Here is a 26,149-nt window from a genome sequence, read left to right as displayed (position 1 = left end):
CAGACGTAGTACCCGCCCCTCTGTTTTTGAGTTGGGTTGGGTTAAATTCTCTAAACACTGCTTTGTGACATAACTGATTTGCTGTAGCAGGAAGTGAGAGGATATACCCTCTGGGACTGCCCCTAGGGTGTGGCCAGAACGTTTTCTTTCCTGTCTAGTCCTACTCCTGTACAGGGCAGTATAACCCGAGTTGATATTAATCAAGGAGGACTACGTCTGTCAATGAGCTTAAGAGAAAAGGATTTTACGGTAAGATTTTACAAAAATCCATTTTTCCAAGTGGAGGCATTTGTTAGAAGGTACTAAGCTTCCAATTGTGGATCAAACTGATCATAAGAACTTGACATACCTTGAGAAAGCTCAAAGATTGAATCCCAGGCAAGCCTGCTGGGCACTGTTCTTCACTCGATTCAACTTCGTTGTGACCTACATCCCGGGTACCAAGAACATAAAAGCTGACGCTCTGTCTCGGCAGTTCCAAGAGAGGCTATTAGTTCCTATCTCCCTATCCTGGGAGGACCAGAGGTTTTCCACCATGGCCTTTATAGATTCTGGTGCTGGCGGTGTGTTCCTTGACGCAGCACTGGTTAAAAGACTGCAAATTCCTGACGTTCCTAAGAAGTTGCCACTTTGTGTAACCACCTTAGGAGGCGACCCTTTGGGAGACGGGCTTATTACCCATGAATCCAAACCTCTATCCGTTCTATTGGGCACATTACATCAAGAAATCCTAACATTTGACGTAGTTTCGTCCCCGAGACATCCAATCATTCTCGGGTTCCCATGGCTTTGTGTACACAACCAGTCTATAGACTGGTCCTCGGGTCAAATTTCCGCATGGAGCACTTCCTGTCTAGTTCACTGTCTCCCGAAGCTTGTACGCAATAATGTTTCTGTCCAATGAGGTTTCAGCTGACTACAGCTGGCCACTGGGTGGAGCAAGAGTCTCATACCAAAAGGTAGGAGATAGTGAGAAACAAGCCCAGAAAATGAATCACCCAGTGGCTCAGCCAGCAGGGAAACGATCCAGAACACACCAGACCACAATATCAATTCCCAGCCAAGGCGTGACTATCTCCTGTATCATGTCCTCACAGTCTCTGACCATCTCTTTTATCTGATGGGATCTGCCTGGGCAATGGTGTCTGGAGTATCTTTATCTGCTAATTGTTAAACTTTCTGGCATACACATAATTCTATTGTGGTATAGGATCTGGGCCTGCTGTCCCTCCATCCATCTTTCTTTCTCTCCCTCCCTAGCATTTTTTTTTTCTCTCTCTCTCTCCATCCCTTTCTCTTTTTCTCTCTCTCTTCCTTCTCCCTCTTTCACCTCAGACTCTATCCACACCCACTTTAAGCCATGTCCATTATTTAGCAAAGTTCAAACCACGCCTACTTTTCCACCTTCCACCAAGACCACACTTACACACAAATGCCCCGCCCCTAATTAAAATAAGATCCCGCCTACAGACAAAAAAGTTTCCCTATTAATTTTTTCAGAATGTTGGCAACTATGCTATTTGGAGGATTGAAATGTGATGTGTGTTTTGCACTATGGTTCTTTCCTCTTGCCTCCTATATGATTGACACCATGCTGAGAGCCACCGATTTGGAGTGTACAGCCAGTGAAAGCGGTGCCACTTATAACAATGCAAAGCGCATATAGACCTCCTTTAATTAGTGAGGTCCATTTAAGTAGGTGAGAAGACACTTATAGGTGGGGTGAAGGGCACTGTGGTGATCAGAGGCAATTACTGAAGAGTTTCTGGTGTGCTGGACTGCACTTTTTTTCACAGACATTGAATCATTTATTGATGAACTGTATATATATTTAAAGGAAAAGATGGACTCGCGTAAATGTATTATATATTGATGATTTTTACACTGTTTCAGATATTTATTTATGCACTATAATTTGAATACACTTTATTGAAGGAGAGCGCTGCACTTTTTTGTGACTAGCAATGATATAGGTTCCAGAAAAATGTAATCATATTTTCCTCTAAATAACGAACTTCAGCGACTTACCACATTGAGGAAAGAAAGAAATCTGACTCTGTTGTTTGTGTTGCTGGAGTACAGATCATGAAAAGCAAAGAAAATTCCCAACTTTCTGAGATGGGAAAGTGCCTTTCATGACCAGAACTGGTAAGATAGGGGTGCTTCCTGCCAAACCCCCTGAACACACTTTCATTATTGTAGATAAGAGAAAACAGACCATCAATACTTCATGTGATTAGACATTATCATGTATTTACAGACTCTGGCAACCATCAAATCTCTTCCACACACTGGTGATTAATTTATTTATATATTTTTTTAATTCTCTTTATTCATTTTCAAGAAAGGTTTACAGTGCAGCAAAAAGAACAATAAGCCCTGCTAAAACCAAGCAGGATATGCAGTCCCAAAATAAAGGGCAAAAAAAAAAAATACAAAAAAGTGCAATATACCAGACTATATGACCTTTGCAGCTGCAATCCAGGACAATACATTCTTAATAGGAGCATAAAACCTCTCCACACACAAAAGGCTTTATACTTATCCATGGGATAAGTAACATCCATCCTGCTCAGGCTTGCAACTAGTGATCAGTTTGTAACCACGACAGCTGTAGTGGCTGAATCTTTTATTGTTTCTACAATAAATTATATTTCTCTTTGTTCATCGATGGACACATTGGGTAATACTGCCCCTTACAGGAGTAGGACACTAGGCTGAAAATAATTCTGGCTACACCCAGGGGGTATACTCCCTCTCTGCTATAGCCACTCTGTTTTTTTTCTGCCTAGTCAGGAGTAAGGACCTATATCCTTGCTGGGATCTTTGGTCTAAATGTTTTTTTCCTGTGAGATCTACAATCAACTGCCAGACTGGTCGAAGGGCTGGATAATCTAGATCAATTGGACAATGCCATGGCTTATGTCAAATACCAAGGGGCACAAGAAGTGTCCTGGTGGCTCAGGAGGTAGCTGGCATTCTAAGGTGGGCAGAATGGTTCGTTCCAGCCCTCTCTGCTGTACACATTACTGGGGTGGAAAATTGTCAGGTGGATTACCTCAGTCGGCAGACGTTGGACCATGGGGAGTGGTCCCTTCATCTGGAGGTGTTACATCAGCTGTGTCTCCGGTGGGGCACCCCTGAGTTGGATCTGTTGGTGTCTCGGCTCAACAGAAAGGTGCAGAGGTTTGTGGCTTGGTCAAGGGATCCTCTGGCGGATTCCACAGGCACGTTGGTTGCCCCGTGGGGTCAGTATCATTTGATTTACACCTCCCTCCTCTCAAGCTTCTGCCAAGGATCAAAGCAGAAGGGATTCCGGTCCTCTTTAGTGGCTCCGGACTGGCCTCGCTGGGCTTGCTAGGCCGATCTGGTGCGGCTTGGCAGCTTCCTCTCAGGATCTGCTGTCCCAAGGACTGGTCTTCCATCCTGCTTTAGTCGCTGGCTTTGACGGCTTGGCTGTTGAATGCCAGGTGCTGAAGGATAGGGGGTTTATCTGAGTGGGTTATTCCTACACTGTCTGAGTCAGTGATTCCTACACATCTTCAAAGAAAATAAAAGGAAACATTTAAGTGGTTGCTATGGGTAACCCTACTTCATACACTTTATTCTGCATGTGAAATTTAGCTGCACATTATTTTTCAGGGTGGCTCCAACCTGCATGATGGGCAGTCGTGGAATAATGTTCTTATTGTCTGATGCTCCCAGGCTGGTGTGCTTCTATTACTTCACTGATGTATATTCATTTGTTAATATTTTATAACTCTGACTCTGACCTGCATGCTTTTCTTCCCAGGCGAATTCATCAAAGCACTATACGAATCAGATGAGAATTGTGAGGTCGACCCCAACAAGTGTTCTGCCTCTGACCTCCCCGAACATCAGGGCAACTTGAAGATGTGCTGCGAACTGGCTTTCTGCAAAATAATCAACTCCTACTGGTCAGTGTCATCAGTCAGGAATGGGGCACCTTTATACTTGAGTATCACCATCTTGGAATAGGAGGCATTTATACTTTAAGTGATGCTGGCTGAACAAAAATGAACCCAACCGATTCTCCCATCCACATGTTCAATTTGGATGGGGGAATCCTCCCCATTGTGTCAATGTATTCTGACAGTGGGACTTTCCTGCCATCAGAATACACTGATGAGAGCGTCAGCCAATTGAGTGAAAACTTACCAACAAGCTGGTTCATAAGAAGTCAATCGATAGGTCAACTGCTGAACCAACTGAATTTTGATCCATGTATGGCCAGCCTTTATACTAGAATGCTGGCAGCTTGGAACAAGGGGAGCTCATACTATGAGTGCCACCAGCTGGGAATGGGGGATGTTAATACTATGAGTGCTGCTAGCTGGGAACAGGGGGCTTTTATATTATTAGTGCAGCTACTATTGGTGGTTGGAAATTTTTACTATAACTGTGCAAGCTGGAACGAGAAAGGGCTTTTATACCATGCAGTGCCGCCATGCAGTGCTGCAGACTAGGAATGTGGGATGTTTATACTTTTAAGTGCCTTTAGGCTCCATTCACACCTGAGCGTTTTTGGGCATTTTTCAGGCTTTTTTGCAGGTGTTTGGAGGCAGGCATTGACATCTGACCAAAAACGCTTGTAATCTGCCAAAAAAGAAGCTCATGTACTTTTTTTGAGCTTCAGGCATTTTGCTTCAGGTGACAAAACGCTCATGTGAATAGGGGCCATTGAAATGAATGGTATTTTGTTTGTTGTGCTTTTTGGAACTTCAGAGATGAGTGTTTTACAAACTGAAAAATGCACAGGTGTAAACAGGGCCTTAGCTGGGAATGGGGAACATTTATACTTTGAGTGCTGCCAACCTAGAATTGGTGGTTAGGGGCAGTGGTGGGATTCAAAAATTTTAGTAACCAGTTCCGACTTTCCCAGCAGAATGACCAGCGTGCCCCCTTTCAATGCACAGTGACCAGCGTGCCCCCTTTCAATGCACAGTGACCAGCGTGCCCCTCTTTCAATGCACAGTGACCAGCGTGCCCCCCTTTCAATGCACAGTGACCAGCGTGCCCCCCTTTCAATGCACAGTGACCAGCATGCCCCCCTTTCAATGCACAGTGACCAGCGTGCCCCCCTTTCAATGCACAGTGACCAGCGTGCCCCCCTTTAATGCACAGTGACCAGCATGCCCCCCTTTCAATGCACAGTGACCAGCATGCCCCTCTTTCAATGCACAGTGACCTGCGTGCCCCCCTTTCAATGCACAGTGACCAGCATGCCCCCCTTTCAATGCAGAGACCAACGTGCCCCCTTTCAATGCACAGTGACCAGCGCTGCGTGCCCCCCTTTCAATGCACAGTGACCAGCGTGCCCCCCTTTTAATGCAGAGAGACCAGCGTGCCCCCTTTCAATGCACAGTGACCACAGCATTGCCCCCAATCATTGCAGAGTGCCACAGCATTGCCCCCAATGATTGCAGAGTGCCAGCCACAGCATTGCCCCCAATGATTGCAGAGTGCCAGCCACAGCATTGCCCCTAATGATTGCAGAGTGCCAGCCACAGCATTGCCCCCAATGATTGCGGAGTGCCAGCCACAGCATTGCCCCTAATGATTGCAGAGTGCCAGCCACAGCATTGCCCCTAATGATTGCAGAGTGCCAGCCACAGCATTGCCCCTAATGATTGCAGAGTGCCAGCCACAGCATTGCCCCCAATGATTGCAGAGTGCCAGCCACAGCATTGCCCCCAATGACTGCAGAGTGCCAGCCACAGCATTGCCCCCAATGATTGCAGAGTGCCAGCCACAGCATTGCCCCCAATGATTGCAGAGTGTCAGCCACAGCATTGCCCCCAATGATTGCAGAGTGCCAGCCACAGCATTGCCCCCAATGATTGCAGAGTGCCAGCCACAGCATTGCCCCCAATGATTGCAGAGTGCCAGCCACAGCATTGCCCCCAATGATTGCAGAGTGCCAGCCACAGCATTGCCCCCAATGATTGCAGAGTGCCAGCCACAGCATTGCCCCCAATGATTGCAGAGTGCCAGCCACAGCATTGCCCCCAATGATTGCAGAGTGCCAGCCACAGCATTGCCCCCAATGATTGCAGAGTGCCAGCCACAGCATTGCCCCCAATGATTGCAGAGTGCCAGCCACAGCATTGCCCCCAATGATTGCAGAGTGCCAGCCACAGCATTGCCCCCAGTTGCAGAGTGCCAGCCACAGCATTGCCCCCAATTGCAGAGTGCCAGCGATCCCCCCACGAGACCCATGCACTTACCTCACGGACGGTCTCGCAGCTTCTCTTCAGTCCCCGGCTCCCCGCGTCTCCGAGTCCTCAGTCCTCCCGCAGCGCCTCCTCCTTGTCCAATGGCACGGTGTTTGCCTTTCGGCCAATCGGGAAACGGGAGGACCCGCTCCCTGATTGGCCAGGAGGAGGATCCGTGTGACAATAGCGAATTCTCATTCACTATTGTCACAGAATGGGCGGGTCGGGCGCACTGCTCCGCTCTGCGGCTGCGTGGTCCGAGCGCGGGACATTCAATTGTACTGCGCGTCCTTAGACGCACAGAGGGATTCAGCCGGTTCTGCGAACTTGCAGAAAGTTAGTAACCGGTGCGAACCGGCTGAATCCCACCACTGGTTAGGGGGGATATTTATACCTTGGGGTGATTTACTAAAGACAAATATACTGTGAACTTTGCAAGTGCAGTTGCACAAATTTCCCCCAGGGCTTATGGAATGTGATGAATCTCTGCTGATTTCCATCATCCAATCTTTTGCAGGAAAAAATGCTGTTTTTTTTTTTTGTTTTGTTTTTTTCCTTGCACCTGATAGGGTATTCCTTTGAAAGTGGAGTTTCATCGCATTTACTAAACTCTGGGTAAGATAAGTGCAATTACCAGTGCAGTCTTTTTTGCCTTTGGTAAATCAACCCCTGTGAATCTTTGCAGCTAGGAATGTGAGAAGTATAGAACAGAATGGCTGCCAGCTATGAATATGGGACATTTTTATCATGCAGTGCCATCAGGCAGGCGTGGGGGGGCATATAAATGCCACCTCTCAGGAATAGTTTACATTTATACTTCAGTACAGCCAGCTGGGATTGGAGGACATGTATCCTATAAATGCTGCCAGCCAGGAGTGAGGGACATTCGGAAATTGAACACTGGCAACTTTGGCAAGTTTAGTAATTAATTGTCTCCTATTACCACCCTATTTGGCATTTAACAGTTTACATTCTCCAAAGTCTGCTCCAAATTTAAAATTGTGAATTCTTTTATTGCAGATAATATAATAATATTGCTGATTAGAACAGGTTAATATCAGCTAATATTGGGATTTTTACATCACTCAGGGAATGTAAAATGGGATAAATTAAACTAAAGGCCTCTGTGTCCCTTCAGAATGCTACAATATGAGGTGCTGAAAGGTGCTGGTTGAATTTGGCATTCTGGTTCCACCTCAGGAGTTTTATTGGCAATGATTTCTGCTCTCAAAAATTACAAAAAACTGCAACCCATCCACAAAAAATAACCCCAAAAAAACTGAGAGAAAATGGTCCATAAACCTAATGGTGGCATATTCTGCTGCTAAGAATTCTGCTGCTCTATCAGCAGAAATATTCGCTCCCATGTTTTGTTTCCCAGACCCCTTGATGGCCATATATTTAAGAGGGAATTGAATGGTGGTGATTATAGGACAATTTAGACATCTGGAATGTTCCGGAACATGTAGCCTGCTTTGCGCTTCGGAGACCATTAGCAGGGAATGATGAAAAAAGGGATTCGCCTTATCTCATCCATTCTGCTACATCATAATCTGATGCTTTCTATGCCTGGAGGGAGCTGGTGAAATGGAGCCACAAACTAGCTAAATATCGACATCTATGAACATCTGAAACATACTCTCAGGTGAGAATATCCCCCATAATGCACCAATTTATCTTGAGATAAAGACGAAGAAGAAAGGCTATATATTGTTCGGTTGAATCATTTTACCTTCCTAAGCTGTGTGGTATTAGAATTAGTTTTGAATGCACAGAAAATATTGGGGGTGTTAGCTATCAAATTAGGATAAACAAAAACTCTGAAGTTCTGAGCGCTGCCTATGATAAACAAATTGTTGCTGAGTATTTACCTGGTAATATAGTAAAATGATGTAACATACTTTCTGGGGGGGGGGGGGGATCAAGACAGGAGTCGCAAGGAGCATAAATTGCTGCTTTCCTCATTATAAACTTCAATTTTGGCTGCAGAGTGCAAACAAAATTCATCCCATATGTGCAAAATAAAACAGATTGGTGTTTTCTAAAAGCTGGGATTTGATCCGATTGGAAAAGAAGAAAGTCAGAGGACAGGAACAATGGTGTGCAGAATTAGGACACTTAGATTGTGGTTGTAAAATCGAGAGCAAAAGGTGTCTACCGCTTTCCAGAGGCAACAACAATGATGCAGAAAATTAAAGCAGAGCTCCATACAAAAGGGGAAACTACCTGTTTTTGACATGTACCCGTCTCCACTTCTGGGAGACCTCGCCGCAGGGAGGTTCCTCGGATGTTCGGCCCCCCTCCTCCTTCCTCCTCCGCTGGGCCAGTTAGAAAGCGCAGCACGCTTGCGCAGTAGGGATCCAGCTGTGAAGCTGAAAGGCTTGTGGCACGAATGGCGGTGGCAGCACCCGAGAGCCAATCAGAAAATTAGCTGGGGTACCAACAATGCGGGATCCCTGGACAGGTAAGTGTCCTAATAGAAATATACAGTATTTGTATCTGCTGACTGTTACATTTTTGGTGGGGGGCGGAACTCCTCTTTAATTAAAGCACTAATAACACTTCTCTGGCTGCATGGCCCTTAAATATGGCCTGCATCAGATTACAAAAAAACCCTGACATCAGTTTCAGTAACTTTGCAATACCTGCAGCTGATTCTTAACCACTTCCCATCCCTATGATGTACCACTACATCCTCAGCAAGAAGTAGTTAAATCATGATTATGACTGTGGCTGCAGCCATGATCCTGGTATCAAAATTTGCAGCCGCAATGGGCTTTCATGTAATAGTGATCTCTACAGCCACACGGTCACTTTTACAAGCCTCGGTAGGTGGCCCTCCATCTCCCACTATTTCTAGGCTCTTCCATTCCACTAGGGAGCCTGGGACTACTACACTTTGTCAGGCCAGCTGCAGACCGGACAGGGAGGAACATCTGTTCCTCCTCTTCACCTGTGATGACAGGCAGCCGTTCAAATCAATCTTGGTTTGATCGGCTGTCTTGGAGGGCAGAGTAGAAATCAAGGGTATAATAGACCCCAGATCACTCAATAAAAAGTACCTGTCACTGCCCATGATATTACAATGTTGTTCATCCCTTGAGATAGTAATGGGGTTGAACCGAAGAAAAAATTAAAGAAAGTGTAAAAAAGATACATTATAATAAAATAGAAATAAATGTAAGTGCCCCCATACTCCCCATTGCGCATGCACACATTTTAAACATACACATAGGACCCATATGTAAATGGTGATTGCAACACATGTGAGGTATTGCTGTGAGTGAGAGCAATAGTTCTAGCCCCATTTAACTCTAAACTGGTAACCTTTTCAAGTGTCGCCTGTGAAGATTTTTAGGTACCGTAGATTGTCACCATTTCAAGGGAATGCAAAATTTTGAATCTTGACCTGTTTGGTATCTATTAACTCGGCACAACGTCATCTTTTATATTTCACCCAAAAATTGGGTATTATATTGTATTTATTTTCACTAAACACAAATGCATGTAGGTGTATTTTTTACTGAAATTTTGCACTTGATAAACAGCTGTGCAAATATTGTGCAATATAAATAATTGCAACAACCACCATTTTATTCTCCAGGTTCTTTGCTTTCAGAAAATATAGAACGCTTGGGTGCTCTAAATAATTTTCTAACAAAAAAAAATGCAGATTTTTACGTATATATGTAAAAAATGTCAGAATTGTCCTGGAAGATAAGTGGTTAATAGTACTTCTTTGGCTAGCGAAGCGAAGACACTAGTTTCTCATTAGGTCTCTTTGTGATTGATAGTAGGCAGTGAGCAAATTCCATAACCAGTAGCAGGCTGTCTGTCGGCTATGGATCTGCCAAGTGCATACTGTCAATCACAAGGGGAGTGGACCGAATAGGGAACTAGTGTCTCTAAATCCCTATCAGGCTCCTCCCACCTAACTACAAAACTCCAAGGCCTCTGCTCTATCTGTGTGACAGCTGCAGCGGTGGGGAGGGATCTTAGCTGCATTGAAGATGGAGTGTTTGTATGATGCTTACCCCAACTTTTTGGTGTTTTTCTTTTTCTTGTTTTGCTAAGGTGCCTTTATTGCTGGCACAATAGAGTTCTAAAGCGTGTCATTGATTTGTTAAATCTGAAGGAACCAATCACAATCTTACTCTACCGCACACTAAAAACAAGAAACTGAGAATTTGATTTCTTGTTGTGGGTACCTATGACAGTTCATAAAGGTACCAGATATAGCCTTTTATTTCCTCATCCTAATTTCAAACCGTGTATTGTTGTCAGTGCTGTGTAATATCTCCCCAGTCTTTTTAACTAAAAGCACACCACTGGTCACTGACTGCCAATCTATTTATAACTGTCCTCAAAGCACACATCACCATGGAAATGAGGAGCTACAGTAAAATATGGGAAACCATGGCCTTCACTGCATCAGTTACTGTGTATAACCGCTTCCACTGTGGAAATGCGTCTGAACCTAAACACACTTTACAAGGAATTAACTAAGCTTCCTGAAGCATTATTATTGGTGCAGGAAACTGTCTGGAGTGGCGTGTACCATATTTTTTTTTTTAATGAATCTTTATTTAGTTTTAACAAGAAAACAGATAAAAGTGAGACAACAATGTCAAAAGTGTGGGGGAGGGTTGTTAGCAAAACAGTGCCACAACCCAGGGGGAACAAAAGTGCAACGTGGTACATAACACAATGAAAAAGGAGCAGCAAATATCAACATAGTACAATGTAAAAACCAACATTCAGCAGACAATAGAGGACGGCCTGCAGGAGGCCATGAGCCACAGTCAGCCTTAACATCCTCAAGTCTCCAGGAGGCGTGGGACGCAGCCCAGGGGAGCCCCAGGCCGAGGCACACCCCAGAGGGAGGGGGGCCAACAGCCTCCATCAGACCGCCCCCAGCGCGGCACCCCCACCCGTTGCCCCCCCCCCGGCACACCCAACCACCCAAAACGGGCTGAGGGGGTACATGGCAACAGAGCAGGACCTCACAGAAGAACAGCACGGCCCTCAGGCCAGCTCAATAGCCTAAAGGGGCCAGAGGAGAGGGAGGCGCAACATAGCTGACTCCAACAGTCCACCCAACGCATTCACAAAGTCACCCACCAGAGGTAGATTGGGCTGTATGTGGGGAGAGAACAAAGAGAAGGGGGAAACCGAGAAGGGAAAAGGAGAGTGGGGGGGGGGGGTAGGGGAGATACCTAGGGAAGGAAAAAAGGGGAAGAAGGTCGTACCTGTCGGAATCCGGAGCACCTCCAGCAGCACGCCTCCACGAGGTACTCCTGTCCATCTGAAAGTCAAAGACACCCTACGGAAAGGGGCCTAAGGGTTGGGCCAGGGGAGAGCTGCCACGGACGGGTCAGCCAACACTAACAGGGCATGATCAAGGCTCAAGGGTATCGCGGCCGGGTCACCCGAGTAATCGAGCCACGGTCTCCACCTTGAGTCATTGCGCTCCCTTGTCCCTCGACATCTAGCGACCCAGTCCTCTGCGTCTCTTATACTGTCCACCATCCGCCGCCACTCCGACCTGCCCGGGACCTGCGGCCGCTTCCAGTAAATTGGGATTAGTCTCCTAGCAGCGTTGAGGAGATGAGGCAGCAAGCTGCGTCTATAGCGGCTGAGCAGCATACAGGGCACATGCAGGAGAAAGTGGAGGGGGCTGAAGGGAACATCCAGGTCCAGGACGGACTTGACCTGTCCCTGGATGTCGCGCCAAAGGGGGTCAATTACCCGGCACTCCCACCACAAGTGAAGTAGGGTACCAACACCGCCACAGTTCCGCCAGCATGCAGAGGAGGCCGAGGGATAGATGCGGGCCAAGTCCGCTGGTACCCGGTACCAGCGCGTCAGGAGCTTATAATTCATTGCATCTTAGAGTTTACTGAGCTCGAGTGGGTTAGTTAGTAAAGACAAGAAAGCTGGGTGTCAGAAAGCTGTATTCCCAGATCCCACTCCCATAGCCGAAAACAGATGGGCACAGAAGCGAAGGATGCAGCACCCAATAATTGGTATAACTCAGAAACCATATGAGGGATGGGATCGTCCTGGATGAACAGACGTTCAAAAGGCTTAAGAGAGGCCTGGGGGCGGATGGTAGGGGCGTGAACAGCAAAGAAATGGTGGAGCTGCCTATATTTCTAAAAGTTCATAGGGGACCCGCCGTGGCGTGCTTTCAATGTATCGTAAGACAGGAGCTTACCGCGTTCCATCAATTTCCCGACTCTGGCGTTGCCATCGTCCACCCATGGGTCAAAAAAAAGCCATCTGGCACTGCAGAACAGAGAACTGATCACTCCGATTTAACAAAGGGGCTTGCCCCCCTTTTGTTAGTTAGGTTTAGCATCTGCTCTGATTTGTATGTTTGGAAGAGCAGTACAAGCATTATGCTTTCACCAATCTTTTAATTTCCCTCTTTGAAATGGATAAGCAAAGATATTGGCTAAGATATTGGCAAATAGATTACTCCCCCTTATCCCAGATATCATTTCGCTTGATCAAATTGGTTTTGTCCCGGGGAGAGAGGCTAGGGACAACACCCTCAAAGCATTGAACATTCATCATTGGCTGAACAATTCGAAGACTCAGGGGTTTTTCTTGTCGCTTGACGTGGAGAAGGCGTTCGACAGAGTGGCATGGGACTACATGTCCGAAGCACTAAAAGCAGTCGGAATTGGTGACCAAATGTTACAATTTATCATGGCCCTATATGCCGAACCCAAAGCCCGTGTTAGGGTAAATTACCACCTGTCGGATGCCTTCTCCGTGTCGAATGGCACTTGACAGGGATGCCCCCTTTCTCCACTTATTTTCATCATCACACTAGAACCATTTCTTCGTCGACTTCGTGCCCATCCCGACATCAAAGGAGTCACCATTGCCGATAAACAATATAAAGTAGCGGCATATGCGGACGATATTCTCCTCTTTCTCACGGAACCCCTTACCACAATCCCTAATTTGCGACCTTTCAAACAATCTCAAACCTCAAAATTAACTACACCAAATCTAATGCACTAAATATCTCCCTCCCAGAAAAAACCCTGAGTCTGTATAAAACAAATTTCCCATTCTTATGGTACCCCAACTTGATTACCTATCTAGGCATTCAAATCCCCACTTCTTTTAAGGAATAGTACTCCTTAAACCACGCAAAACTACTTCGCTCCATCAAACGTGACTTATTGGAGTGGAAGAACTGCCCCTTTTCTTGGTTTGGTAAAATTGCACTCATTAAAATGAACATCTTACCAAGACTGTTATATCTTCTACAGACAATCCCTATCAAGCTCCCTTCCTCCTTTTTTCTAGATTACAAGCGAATCTGCACTGATTTTGCCTGGTCCTCTAAACGCCCTAGGCTAAATTGGAGTAGACTCACTTCTCCAAAACTTCAAGGTGGAGTGGGCCTCCCAGACCTGCTTAAATATAACTGGTCCTGCCATCTCACTAGAGTAGTTGACTGGCATATTCATGCATTTTCTAAGGATTGGGTCAATCTTGAAAAGTCGATGTCAAAAATTCCAACTAAACAACTCCCTTGGATTGACCCTCTTTTAACGCACAAACCGCACACAAAACACCCATTAATCAATGCTTCCTTATTGGTATTTAGGCAGATGTGTAAGAACTTTGCTCTGGCGTCCGCCCCTGGACCATTGACCCCCCTCTCCAATAACCCCAACTTCCCACGGGGTCTTAAACTTCATAACAGCCCTATCATTGATGCAGAAAACCCGCAAAGAGCATAACACCTCTTTTCTCAACCACGATATACCCTTTTTCAACTATCTCCAAATCAGACAATTCCTGCTCGATCCCAAAAGAATCGCTTCATGGTCAAAACCTCAGTCCCGCTTTGAAATACTATGCCTACATACGGAACCTCAACGACATTTGATTTAAAAAATACATACACTCTTGTCCCCACAAAATGATGCCAGCCCAGATAAAATTTGTCAAAAGTGGGAGGAAGAGCTCTCAATCCACCTTTCCTATTCAGATTGGGAAAAAAAATTTTCTCACATACACAAAGGCTCTCTCAACGTATCTGTTCAGGAAAATGGTTTGAAAATTTTTACAAAATGGTATCTAACACCTGATAAATTGCACAAGATTAATGCAGCCAACTCTCCCCTTTGCTGGACATGTTGCGAAGAAAAAGGTACTTTACTACATATACTGTGGGAGTGCCATCTTATACAACCTTTCTGGAAAGCAGTACACGACACAATCTCGAAAATCACAACGTATACAATTATTCCCCTGCACAATACCTTCTTCATCACACATCACTTCCTCAATCTGTCTATAAAAAGTCACTCATGCTTCATCTTATTAAAGCAGCCAAAATGTGCATCCCCTGTCACTGGAAGACAACAACCCCTCCATCCATCAATGAATGGTTTTCTCGCATAACCAAAGTAGCTGAGATGGAAGAACTAATTCACCAGGCTAGGGATTCACCAGAAAAATATTACAAACAATGGGCGCCATGGATCGATTTTGCTAAGACTAACGTTCTCCAAGACCATACGAATACTTATATCGCACAAACAGTCCCAGCCTAAACACTTAAACTTCTGACCCGATTTATGCTCGGTTACATTGCTACCAAAAACTCTCCTACATATTACATCAAATTATATATACCTTTATACTATTTCCTTCACACTCCCTTGTTCCACCCCCTGTCCATTCACCCCCCCCCCCCACCATCCCCCCACAAAGACCTGATACGCCCATGTAAGGACTCTTAACAGGTTTAGGATTCCTAGAGCTTTCCCTATTCTAATCCACTCACTACCCACCTTCCTCCAACACAAAAAGAGGATCTTCCCCCCTCAACCAACGTTATATCTAAGAAAAAGACCTATCTCTCTACAGGGGAGTGCATCTATGGTCCGGACACAGCTTGATCCCTTAGGGCAGTGATGGCGAACCTTGGCACCCCAGATGTTTTGGAACTACATTTTCCATGATGCTCATGCACTCTGCAGTGTAGTTGAGCATTATGGGAAATGTAGTTCCAAAACATCTGGGGTGCCAAGGTTCGCCATCACTGCCTTAGGGGTTGCCCGGAACTCGGATCCAATCCTCCTGAATATGGAAAATCCTTTTCTATCGTGCCAATGTGACCGCACTAGGTCTATAATACAAACATCAAGTACTCACAGGGTACAGAGATTTTTGTTCTTCATAGTTTTGTATTTTGTATGCCTATTTTTCTATTTGGCTATGCTACGTGTTTAAATTGTACTCGGCTTTACCTAGAACAAAGTTCGATGTATGTCACTTACTTGTTTGCATTTATCAAAATCTAATAAAAAGATTTGAAAGAAATGGATAAGCAAAAATTGACACACAAAATCTTTGCTTATCCTGTTTCTAAATACCTGCTCAAAGAGGAGCTCCAGGCTCCTTCAGAAAAAAATAAAAGTCAGCAGCTATAAATACTGTGACTGCTGACGTTAAACATAAGGACACTTACCTATCCAGGGATCCTGCAAAGTCCTCACCCTCACAGCCTGTTTCCCACGCTACATGGATGAGTTGCGCTGTGCTATGTAAATGGTCCCGTAGTCTTCTGGAACCTGTGATGTGTCTCAGAAGACTGCCAGGGAAGGAAGGATGGCTAAACTTCCAACTCAGTTCACCGTGGCGATTTGGGAGCGACTCCCTGCAAATAAAAATAATAGCTCCACTTTAATTAGTGCTTCCTGCGACAAATAATAAAAGTGGCGCATGCAAATTAATTAGTGTGCTCTCAAATTTGAGTTTGGGGCCAGATTCAAGCGCCTTTACTCTGCGTGTGGAGCAAAACTGAAGATATGTTCAGTATTTAGAATATTCTGGTAATGGTGCTTACTTTAGAACTGTTTTATACATTAGCATACGGTGTAAGTCGATATTTTGGACGTTTATATAATGTCCATTACTTAAGTCCTGTAAATACTGTTGTAAACATAACTTAAATTTTGTGCCACAATTTTGGCACACACAGGGCAGAGTGATTTAATATGTTGCACATATGCAAGTCAAATGAAGAAATTGGTGTGCACCAATTTTATTACTTTTGTCATAAAAATTACTATTTCATAATATTGTTACTTCTAATCAATATTCTGGAACTGAGAGCCATCAGATTGTCTCTTCAATATTCAACTTCCCTTCTGCAGGGTCATCCAGTGAGACAAGTAGTAGTGGTCTACATAAATGATCAAGGGGACACCAGAAGTTAAGACTGCCCTAAAGTAAACAAATCTGATATTCTCTTGGGTGGAAACCTAAATTCCAGTACTCTCAGCCTTCCACATCCCTTGAGTGCAGTGTTGCCAACCGTCCGTATATTCACAGACAGCCCGTAAAATCGGGGCACTTTTCTCCTGCCCGTAGCAGGAAAAAAGTGCCCGTTAAAACGATGGCTGCGGCGAGACAATCTGACTGCGCATGCGCGGCGTGCGCCTTGGTCTCGTCGCCGGACACTCTCATCAGTCAGTCATTGAGTCTCGTCATCATCTCCTCCTCCCCCGCCTGACCGCCTCTGCCTGAGTGCCTGTGCCCTGCCCATGGCCCGCCCAGAATGTCCCCGCCGTGGCCGCTACCTCCCCCAGCCTGAGCCTATCCACGGTGAGAGTAGCTGTGGCTAGAGAAGAGGAGGACACTCATGGAACTTGTGAGAAGGGGGCAGACCCGGCAGAGCCAGAGAAGGACAGTGCCTGTGGGGACTAAAGGGGACAGGGATATTGGGAATGACAGTGTCTGTGGAACTTGTGAGAAGGGGGCAGACCCGGCAGAGCCAGAGAAGGACAGTGCCTGTGGGGACTAAAGGGGACAGGGAAATTGGGAATGACAGTGCCTGTGGGGACTAAAGGGGACAGGGAAATTGGAAATGACAGTGCCTGTGGGGACTAAAGGGGACAGGGAAATTGGGAATGACAGTGCCTGTGGGGACTAAAGGGGACATGGAATGACAGTGCCTGTTGGGGACTAAAGGGGACAGGGAATTTGGGAATGACAGTGCCTGTGGGGACTAAAGGGGCAGGGAATGACAGTGCCCGTGGGGACTAAAGGGGACAGGGAATGACAGTGCCTGTGGGGACTAAAGGGGACAGGGAATGACAGTGCCTGTGGGGACTAAAGGGGACGGAGAAATTGGAAATAACAGTGCCTGTGGGGACTAAAGGGGACAGGGAATGACAGTGCCTGTGGGGACTAAATGGGACAGGGAAATTGGGAATGACAGTGCCTGTGGGGACTAAAGGGGACAGGGAATGACAGTGCCTGTGGGGACTAAAGGGGACAGGGAAATTGGGAATGACAGTGCCTGTGGGGACTAAAGGGGACAGGGAATGACAGTGCCTGTGGGGACTAAAGGGGACAGGGAAATTGGAAATAACAGTGCCTGTGGGGACTAAAGGGGACAGGGAATGACAGTGCCTGTGGGGACTAAAGGGGAAAGGGAATGACAGTGCCTGTGGGGACTAAAGGGGACAGGGAAATTGGAAATAACAGTGCCTGTGGGGACTAAAGGGGACAGGGAATGACAGTGCCTGTGGGGACTAAATGGGACAGGGAAATTGGGAATGACAGTGCCTGTGGGGACTAAAGGGGACAGGGAATGACAGTGCCTGTGGGGACTAAAGAGGACAGGGAAATTGGGAATGACAGTGCCTGTGGGGACTAAAGGGGACATGGAATGACAGTGCCTGTGGGGACTAAAGGGGACAGGGAATTTGGGAATGACAGTGCCTGTGGGGACTAAAGGGGCAGGGAATGACAGTGCCTGTGGGGACTAAAGGGGACAGGGAATGACAGTGACTGTGGGGACTAAAGGGGACAGGGAATGACAGTGCCTGGGGGACTAAAGGGGACAGGGAAATTGGGAATGACATTGCCTGTGGGGACTAAAGGGGACAGGGAATGACAGTGCCTGTGGGGACTAAAGGGGACAGGGAAATTAGGAATGACAGTGCCTGTGGGGACAGGGAATGACAGTGCCTGTGGGGGCTGACGGGGACAGGGAATGACAGTGCTGTGGGGGCTGATTCTGAAGGGGACACAGAAGGACAGTACTATGGGGTCTGAAGGGGACACAGAAGGACAGTACTATGGGGTCTGAAGGGGGCACAGAAGGACAGTACTATGGGGTCTGAAGGGGGCACAGAAGGACAGTACTATGGGGTCTGAAGGGGACACAGAAGGACAGTACTATGGGGGCTGAAGGGGGCACAGAAGGACAGTACTATGGGGTCTGAAGGGGGCACAGAAGGACAGTACTATGGGGGCTGAAGGGGGCACAGAAGGACAGTACTATGGGGGCTGAAGGGGGCACAGAAGGACAGTGCTGTAGAGGGTATATGAAGGTGGGCAGAGGAGGACTCTGCTGTGGGAGGGTGATGTAAAAGGTGGCAGAGGTGGACACTGATGTGGAGGGTGAAGTGGGGCAGATTAGGACACTACTATTGGGGGGGAATGGGGGGTGTCTGCAGCCTCTAAATACCTCCTGTACCATGTCCGCGCAGCCTCTGACCATCTCCTGTAGAACGTCCGCAGTCTGACCTCCTCCGGTATCATGTTCGCAGCCTCTAACCACCTCCTGTATGATGTCCACAGCATCTGACCACCTCCCGTATCATTTCTGCAGCCTCTGACCACCCTCAGGTAAGTGACAGCGGTGCCAGGCCAGTCTAAGGGGGGGTCACTGATGCAAGGGCTGGGTGAATACAATAATGTAAGGGGGAACTGATATAAAGGTCCCCCCCTTACCTTAGTGTAATTAATCTGTGGAAGGTGGTCTCTGGTCACCAGAGTCCCCCCCCCCCATCAGAGTTCCTGATATTCCTCTCTACATCAGAGTCTGCAGGATTCTCCCCTTACAGTGCAAAGGGGGAACTCTGCGGACCCTGATGTAAAAGGGAACTCTGATGTAAAGGGGAATGCAGTGGACTCTGATATAAGGCGGTTTCTGGTCACCAGAGCACCCACTTAAATCAGAGTTCCCCCTTAAATCAAGATCTGCAGCATTCCTCTTTACGTCAGAGTTACACTGTAAGGGAAATCCTGCACACTCTGATATATGGGGGAACTCTGTGCTGGCTGGGTTATATTAATCTGATCTTCATGTAAATGGAGAAATATGGTTTTTGACTTTTGTTTAACCTAAACACATTGCTAATAGCACTATCTACATGTTTATAGTTTAAGTATTGATATTTGCCCGGTTTAGCACTGAAAACAGCCTGTTTATGTACATTTTTGCAATGCCAGTAAAAAATTTGTGCCGTCCGTAAATTTTGGACGTTCTGCCAGTAAATTTCCCTCCGGGGGGGTTGGCAACACTGCTTGAGTGGACAATTGAGAGGTGGACTTCCTAAGCCACCATCGTCTAGAGACCCAGGGGAGAGGTCTCTGCACCCAGAGTGCCCGTATTCCATCGTGCTTCTTAGTTGCTGCCTTGAACAGCATGGCTGGTAAAATGCAAGTCTAAAGAATTAGGGTATTTCTGACCCTGTTATTCCCAATGTACTCAGAGCAAGAAAATCCAACTCCTGAAAAATTTACCATTGTACATACTAGGCTTACTTTGCCTGGTGTGAGCACAAGAAGATAGATCCCAGGGAATACTTTATCATTCATATTTTGGCCTTTCTTCAGTCTTGTCTTGACCAAACTCAAGGTTCAGGTTTCTGCTTTATCTGTTTTTTTTTCCAAAAACCTCTTGCCTCACAATCCCTCATCAAAGGGATTGACTAAAAGATAGATACCAGAGGGTGGTTGTAAATGGGGTTCATTCAGAACAGAAACCAGTCACTAAAGGTTTTTCGGGCAAGATATGTCATGATTTGGCATTGCTGAAGGATTGATCAAAGCAGTGGAAACTGCAGTTCATTGTTTTTAAATGTAAAATAGTACACCTTGGGAAAAAAATCCCTTGAAAGAGTACAACATTGGGGGTACAGTGTTAGCGAGCACTACAGAGGAAAAAGAAATTACTTATTTCAGATGATTGCAAAATGAGCAAACAGTGTTACCAGGCAGTAGGGAAAGCGAATAGAATTCTAGGATGCATCATCACTAGAGGGATCACCAGCAGGGGGAATGCGGTTCTGATACCTCTATATAAATCTTGTGAGACCTCATTTGGAATACTGTGCCCAGTTCTAAAGATATTGATAAGATAAAACATATCCGGAGCAACTTTAGGAACTTAATATGCACAGTCTGGAGGAAAGAAGGGAAAGGGGAGACATGATTAAAATCTTTAAATACATCAAGGGGGTGAATAAGGTTAACCACTTTAATACAGGGCACTTCCCTCCCTTCCCGCCCAGGCCAATTTTCCCCTTTTAGCGCTGTTGCATTTTGAATGACAATTGCGCGGTCATTCAACACTGTACTTACACCAAATTTATATCATTTTCCCCCCACAAATAGAGCTTTCTTTTGGTGGTATTTGATCACCTGTGCAATTTTTACTTTTTGCTAAACAAATAAAAAAAGACAGAAAAGTTTGAAAAAAAAAAAAAGTTTTTTTGTTTATGTTATACAATTTTGTAAATAAATAATTTTTTTCCTGCACTGATGAGCACTGATGAGACTGCACTGACAGGCACTGATGAGGAGGCAATGATGGGGTGGCACTGATGGGGTGGCACTGATGGGGTGGCACTGATGGGGTGGCACTGATGGGGTGGCACTGATGGGGTGGCACTGATGGGGTGGCACTGATGGGTGGCACTGATAGGTGGCACTGATAGGCGGCACTGATAGGCACTGATATGTGGCACTGATAGGTAGCACTGATATGCAGCATTGGTGGGCACTGATAGGCGGCACTGCTGGGCACTGATAGGCGGCACTGCTGGGCACTGATAGGCGGCACTGACGGGCACTGATAGGCGGCACTGACGGGCACTGATAGGTGGCACTGACAGGCACTAATGGGCACTGATAGGCAGCACTGGTGGGCACTGATGGGCGGCACTGATCGGCACTGACGGGCGGCACTGATGGGCACTGATAGGCGGCACTGGTGGGCAATAATGGGCACTGGTGGGCGACACTAAAGGATGGCAATTATGGGCACTTGTGGGCAGCACTGATAGGGAGGACACTGGTGGGCATCACTGATGGGGAGGGCAATGGGGGGCTCCCTGAGCCCTGATTGCCATCCCTGGTGGCCATGGTGGGCATCCCTGGGGTCATAGTGGGCATCCCTGGGGTCATAGTGGGCATCCCTGATGGTTCTAGTGGCATCCCCCCCCCGAGGGTCTGCACTGGTAATCAATGATCTGATTACCAGTGCCGACCCCCCCCCCTGTCAGGGGAGCCGCCGATCGGCGCTCCTTTACTCGTGCCTGTCAGGAAAAGCGATCAACGGCTGTTCCTGTTTTACTATGTGACCAGCCGTGATTAGACACGGCTGATCACATGGTAAAGAGCCTCCGTCAGAGGCTCTTTACCGAGATCGGAGGTGCAGGGTGTCAGACTGACACCTCGCATCACCGATCGCCGCTCTGCGCGCCCCCGGGGGGCGCCCAGAGCGGTGTTATCCTGCCGCCATCATATGACGTCCGGTCAGGATAACTCAACCACATTCCCGCCGTCATTTTGTAATAGGGCGGGCGGGAAGTGGTTAAGGAGGGCAGTTTTTTTCAATATGAAACCAAAATCAAGAACACGGGGACATGACCTCAAACTAACTGGAGGAAAGTTCAAAACTAATCTTAGAGAGTATTATTCTACTGAAAGGGTAGTGGATGCTTGGAATAAACTTCCAGCAGATGTAGTAAGACAGTCAACAATAAGGGCTCATGCACACCGCAGCTCAAAAAAAAAAAAAAGGCGTCTTTTCATGTCTAAAGCTTCTCTCAAAAACGCGAGTTCTGTCTGTAAGAGCATATGCCTGAAAACTCCTGAAAAAGCCATAGTGTGCATGGACACTCAAGGCAGAAAAAATAGAGCTCAAAAGCCTGTAGGTGCAGCTTCCTTTGAGCTTTTTGGGCTCATGCACACTGCAGCTAAAAAAACAAAAAAAAGCTGCTTTCTCTTACGTCCTCTGACAGTCGCCGCCCGATGGTATTAGCCTTCACTAATGGGTAATGGCGCACTCTGCAGGAGCAGGCTAGGCAGATAATTAATTATCAGGTTAATACTAAAAAACTTTTGTACCTCAGCACGCCACTAGGGAGCCATCCCACAGCCATTACCAGAACCCAATCTGATATTACTTCAGTTTCAAGCTGCCTAGCTTCAGGAGCAGAGCTTTAGGTCTTTCCCGGCTAAGACCTAGCGTCTTGGCTTTCTTATATTTTTTTTCTGAATTTAAGTGTTTTCTCTTTACACACTAGATTTTTATTTCTTCTCACTATCACTAGTTAGTCAGGGATTCCTGTCCTGGAGGACTACAAGTGACTGCAGAGCTGGGCCTCGGACTGGGTATCATAGATCCTTATGGAGTCCCAGCCTGCCAACGAGCGTCGCAGGTTACTGGTACGCCCAGGCCTTGCAACGACAGTGCCCCTTCATATGGGGATGAGCCGGCGGAGCTGCGCTTCGCAGAGGATGTCTCAACCCGGATCGCCCGCGTGTTTCCAGCGTCTCTCCTTGACTGACGGCACCCCCACTTAGGGTGGGAGGTCTCCCGTTTTTGAGCGGTGCCCGCTGCTGGACTGGTGAGTACTGAAACCCCTTGTCCCTGGGGACGTTTGGGGAGTTGTGGGCCCACTTCTAGGGGATAGCAGGGCTGGCGGACTCTGTAGGATCCTTCTTCTGGCCGGGTTGGGGTTTTTTCCCTCCCTCCCTGCCCCCGCTGGGGGCACTGCATGGGAATGCTGTGGGGGTCTCCCTGGGGTCCCTGATAATAGCCAAAAATGTGTTTGGTGCATTTATTTTGGAGCGGCCGCCACTTTAGTGGTTTGCCGATTCCTAGCTCTGTGAAATACAGCAGCCATGTGAGATTTCTGCTCAGGTCCCCGTTCGGGCTCCATCTTGGATGTGGGCAACATGCCTAGTAAGGGCAAGTAGCCATTTTCCCTGTTACTTTTGTCATTGACTTTCAATAGGCACCTTTTCTCTGGGCTCGAGGGCTTGCCTCTAGTGATGTGAGGTCACTTCCTCCTCCTTCTCCATTTTTTTATCCTGTGTAACATGGGCTGACAGGCTGGGGATTTTTGCTTATATCGCGCCCATAATTCGAATTCCAAATAATTCTTTTTTTTGCTAGTTGGTTTTCTCAATGGGCTCTTTCAGTTGGTGCAGATCGCCGATTTAAAGGGCCAGTGTCCCTTTTTTCATTTAAGGCAAAAATGGTCTCCCGTGATAATAAATCCCCCACAGACCTGGTGGGGACTTTGGGTACACCTGAATTCTCTCCCCTGGCACCCATATCTGCTGCTCTGGCGACTTTGGCATCCCAGGTGAATCTGCCGATGTCGGCACGCTCCTCCATAAAAAACGACCTGTGCCCTCCCCGTCCTCTGACTCTGAGCCCGAATTGGTTGCCATGGACGATAGTCCCCCTGAGGGGTCCCAGTCCTCCACATTGAGGGAGAGGAGGAGGGGGAATCTTCCTCCTCGCGCTACGATGGATGCTCTTATGGGCGTCATAACAGAAACTCTATCTTAACGATGTTGGTGGTGCCTAAGCGTTTTTCCACCCGCTCTCGTTTTTCTGAGGCGGTAGACGATAGTTGGTCGGTGTCCCCAAGCAGGGGATCACACTGTGTCTAGGCTGAATAAGTCCACCTTACTTGCCGGTAGGGGATTCCCGGAATTCAGGGATCTGGCGTTTGGAAGCGCTTGCCCGCCACATTTATCTAGTGGCGGGTTCCCTGTTGCAGCCTGTGTTTTGCCTCAGGGTTGGCCTTCCGGGTGCTCATGACATGGTGCAAGGGGCTTCGCAGCAGGATCAGCTCGTCCACACTGCGAGCTTCCTGGGCGACGCGGCTTTGGAAGTGGCTCCGTTGGTCGCCCGGTTGTCGGCGGTGGGAATTGCGATCCACCGCATTACTTGGTTAAAGTGCTGGTTGGTTGGCCACGTGTCCTAAAAGATGGTGTCTGAGGTCCCCTATGAGGGGGGTTGTCTTTTTAGGGTAACTCTAGATGAGTTGATTACGGGGCTCCCGGGAGGTAAGAGTACTCGTCTACCCCAGGTCACCAAGGGAGAGCTCCCCCGTACACGGAGGTGGCCCCCCTTCAAGACTTAACATAATGGCCTTCGTGCCTTTGGGACGCAGGAGAAGGGTAAACTCTTCCGCCTTCCAGGTGGCCACGAGGAGCCGTGGTCGGGTAAGCAAAACACCGGTCAGTCTGGTTCGGCGGCCCAGTCCACCTCTCCCTAAAAGGGAAGCCCCCCACATTGTCGGGGTGGGGGGACGTCTGCTTTATTTTCAGGAACCCTGGTTGTCCGGCATTCAGGACAGGGGGGTTCACGAATCAATTCGTTCAGAGAGATCGAGTTGATCTCACCCCGCAGACAGGTTCCTCCCGTCCATTCTTCAGCTGCCCCCTGATCATCTCAGAGATCTCATGGGGGGCTGTGCACGGTTTGCTTGCACACGGAGTCATTGTATCGGTTCTTTTTCGGAAAAAGTTTTCGCGGTTTTGACTCCAACCTGTTCACGGTGCCCAGGAAAGAGGGCACGTGTGTCAGATTCTGGACTGGTAGTCCCTGAACCGCTTTGTACGGGACGTTAAGGATGGGATCTATCCGGTCCGTGATGGCCTCGTTGAGGCCTGGGGAATTACTGCATCCATCGCCTTGCAGGATGCGTATCTCCACATCCCTATTTTCGAGCATCATCAGAGCTGCTTCCACTTTGCGGTGGCTGGGGAGCATTACCAGTTTGTGGCGTTGCCTTTCGGTTTTGCTTCGGCTCCCAGGGTTTTCACCAAGGTGTTGGCTCCGGTCTAGCTTTGCTGCGTTTACGGGGCATTGCGGTCCTCGGTTGCCTGGACGACCTCTTGTAAGGTCGAACTCATGTAACCTTGGCAAAAGATCTGGCTGTGAAGGTTCAGACACTTCAGGAGTTTGGGCGGGCCGTCAATTTCAGAAGTCGGCACTGACTCCCTCTACTCCTTTCTGCCAACTAGATGGTCCTGGACTCTGCTCAATCTCGGGTCTTCCTTCCGGAGGAAAAAAAATCGGGTCTTTGCGGGAGGAGATCGGAGCTCTCAGAAACAACGATCTCTCCTCCTTTGGGGACCTGCATGCGGGTTCTGGGACGCTGGTCTCGGCCATCAAAGCAGTTCTGTTTTCTCAATTTCACACCAGGTCTCTGCAAGCAGAGATCCTGGACAGATGGGACAGGACACCTCAGTCCTTGGAAAGGAGTATTTCCTTGACTCATCCGGGTCGGATCTTCTGTGGTGGCGCTGGCCGCTGTCCTTGACACAGGGTCGGTCCTTCAGACCTCTATTATGGACGGTTGTCACCACAGATGCCAGCCTGTCGGGCTGGGGAGGAGTTCTGGGCACGTTTTGCGCCCAGGGGACTTGGTCGGCGGGGGAGACTTCGCTACCGATCAGCGTCTTGGAGCTCCGAGCGCTCAAGCTTAGTCTGTCCCGGTGGTCACCTCAGCTTCAGGGGTGTCCGGTGCGGGTACAGATGGACAATGCTATGGCTGTGGCTTATATCAATCACCAAGGGGGCACGTGGAGTGCCTGGGCGGCCATGGAAGTGGCCGAAATTCTGTCCTGGGCCGGATCGCAGGTACCTGCGTTCTCGGCCGTTCTCATTCCGGGTGTGGAACTCTGGCAGGCGGACTATCTACGTCGCCAGACTTTGGACCAAGGGGAATGGTCCCTACATCTGGAGGTGGTTAACCTCCTGTGCGCCCGGTAGGGGACCCCGGGCATGGATTTGTTTGTGTCCCTTCTCCACAAAGTGGTGGTAA

The 26,149-nt window shown here is 47.7% G+C and overlaps 1 protein-coding gene across 10 annotated transcripts in view; it reads left to right on the top strand.

The window, feature by feature from the left end:
* DAB2IP (DAB2 interacting protein) overlaps nucleotides 1-26,149 on the top strand; it is a 695,389-nt gene that overhangs the window by 564,569 nt on the left and 104,671 nt on the right. For all 10 annotated transcript variants that reach the window (XM_082263572.1, XM_082263570.1, XM_082263568.1 and 7 more), the window contains one exon: nucleotides 3,794-3,938. In XM_082263572.1, the coding sequence (XP_082119698.1) occupies nucleotides 3,794-3,938 (145 nt within the window). The remainder of the gene's footprint in view (nucleotides 1-3,793; nucleotides 3,939-26,149) is intronic.

Source organism: Pelophylax lessonae (genome assembly GCF_965119305.1).
Source record: "Pelophylax lessonae genome assembly, chromosome: 7".
NCBI classification, from domain to species: Eukaryota; Metazoa; Chordata; class Amphibia; order Anura; family Ranidae; genus Pelophylax; species Pelophylax lessonae.
This window is presented reverse-complemented; position numbering and strand designations above follow the sequence as displayed.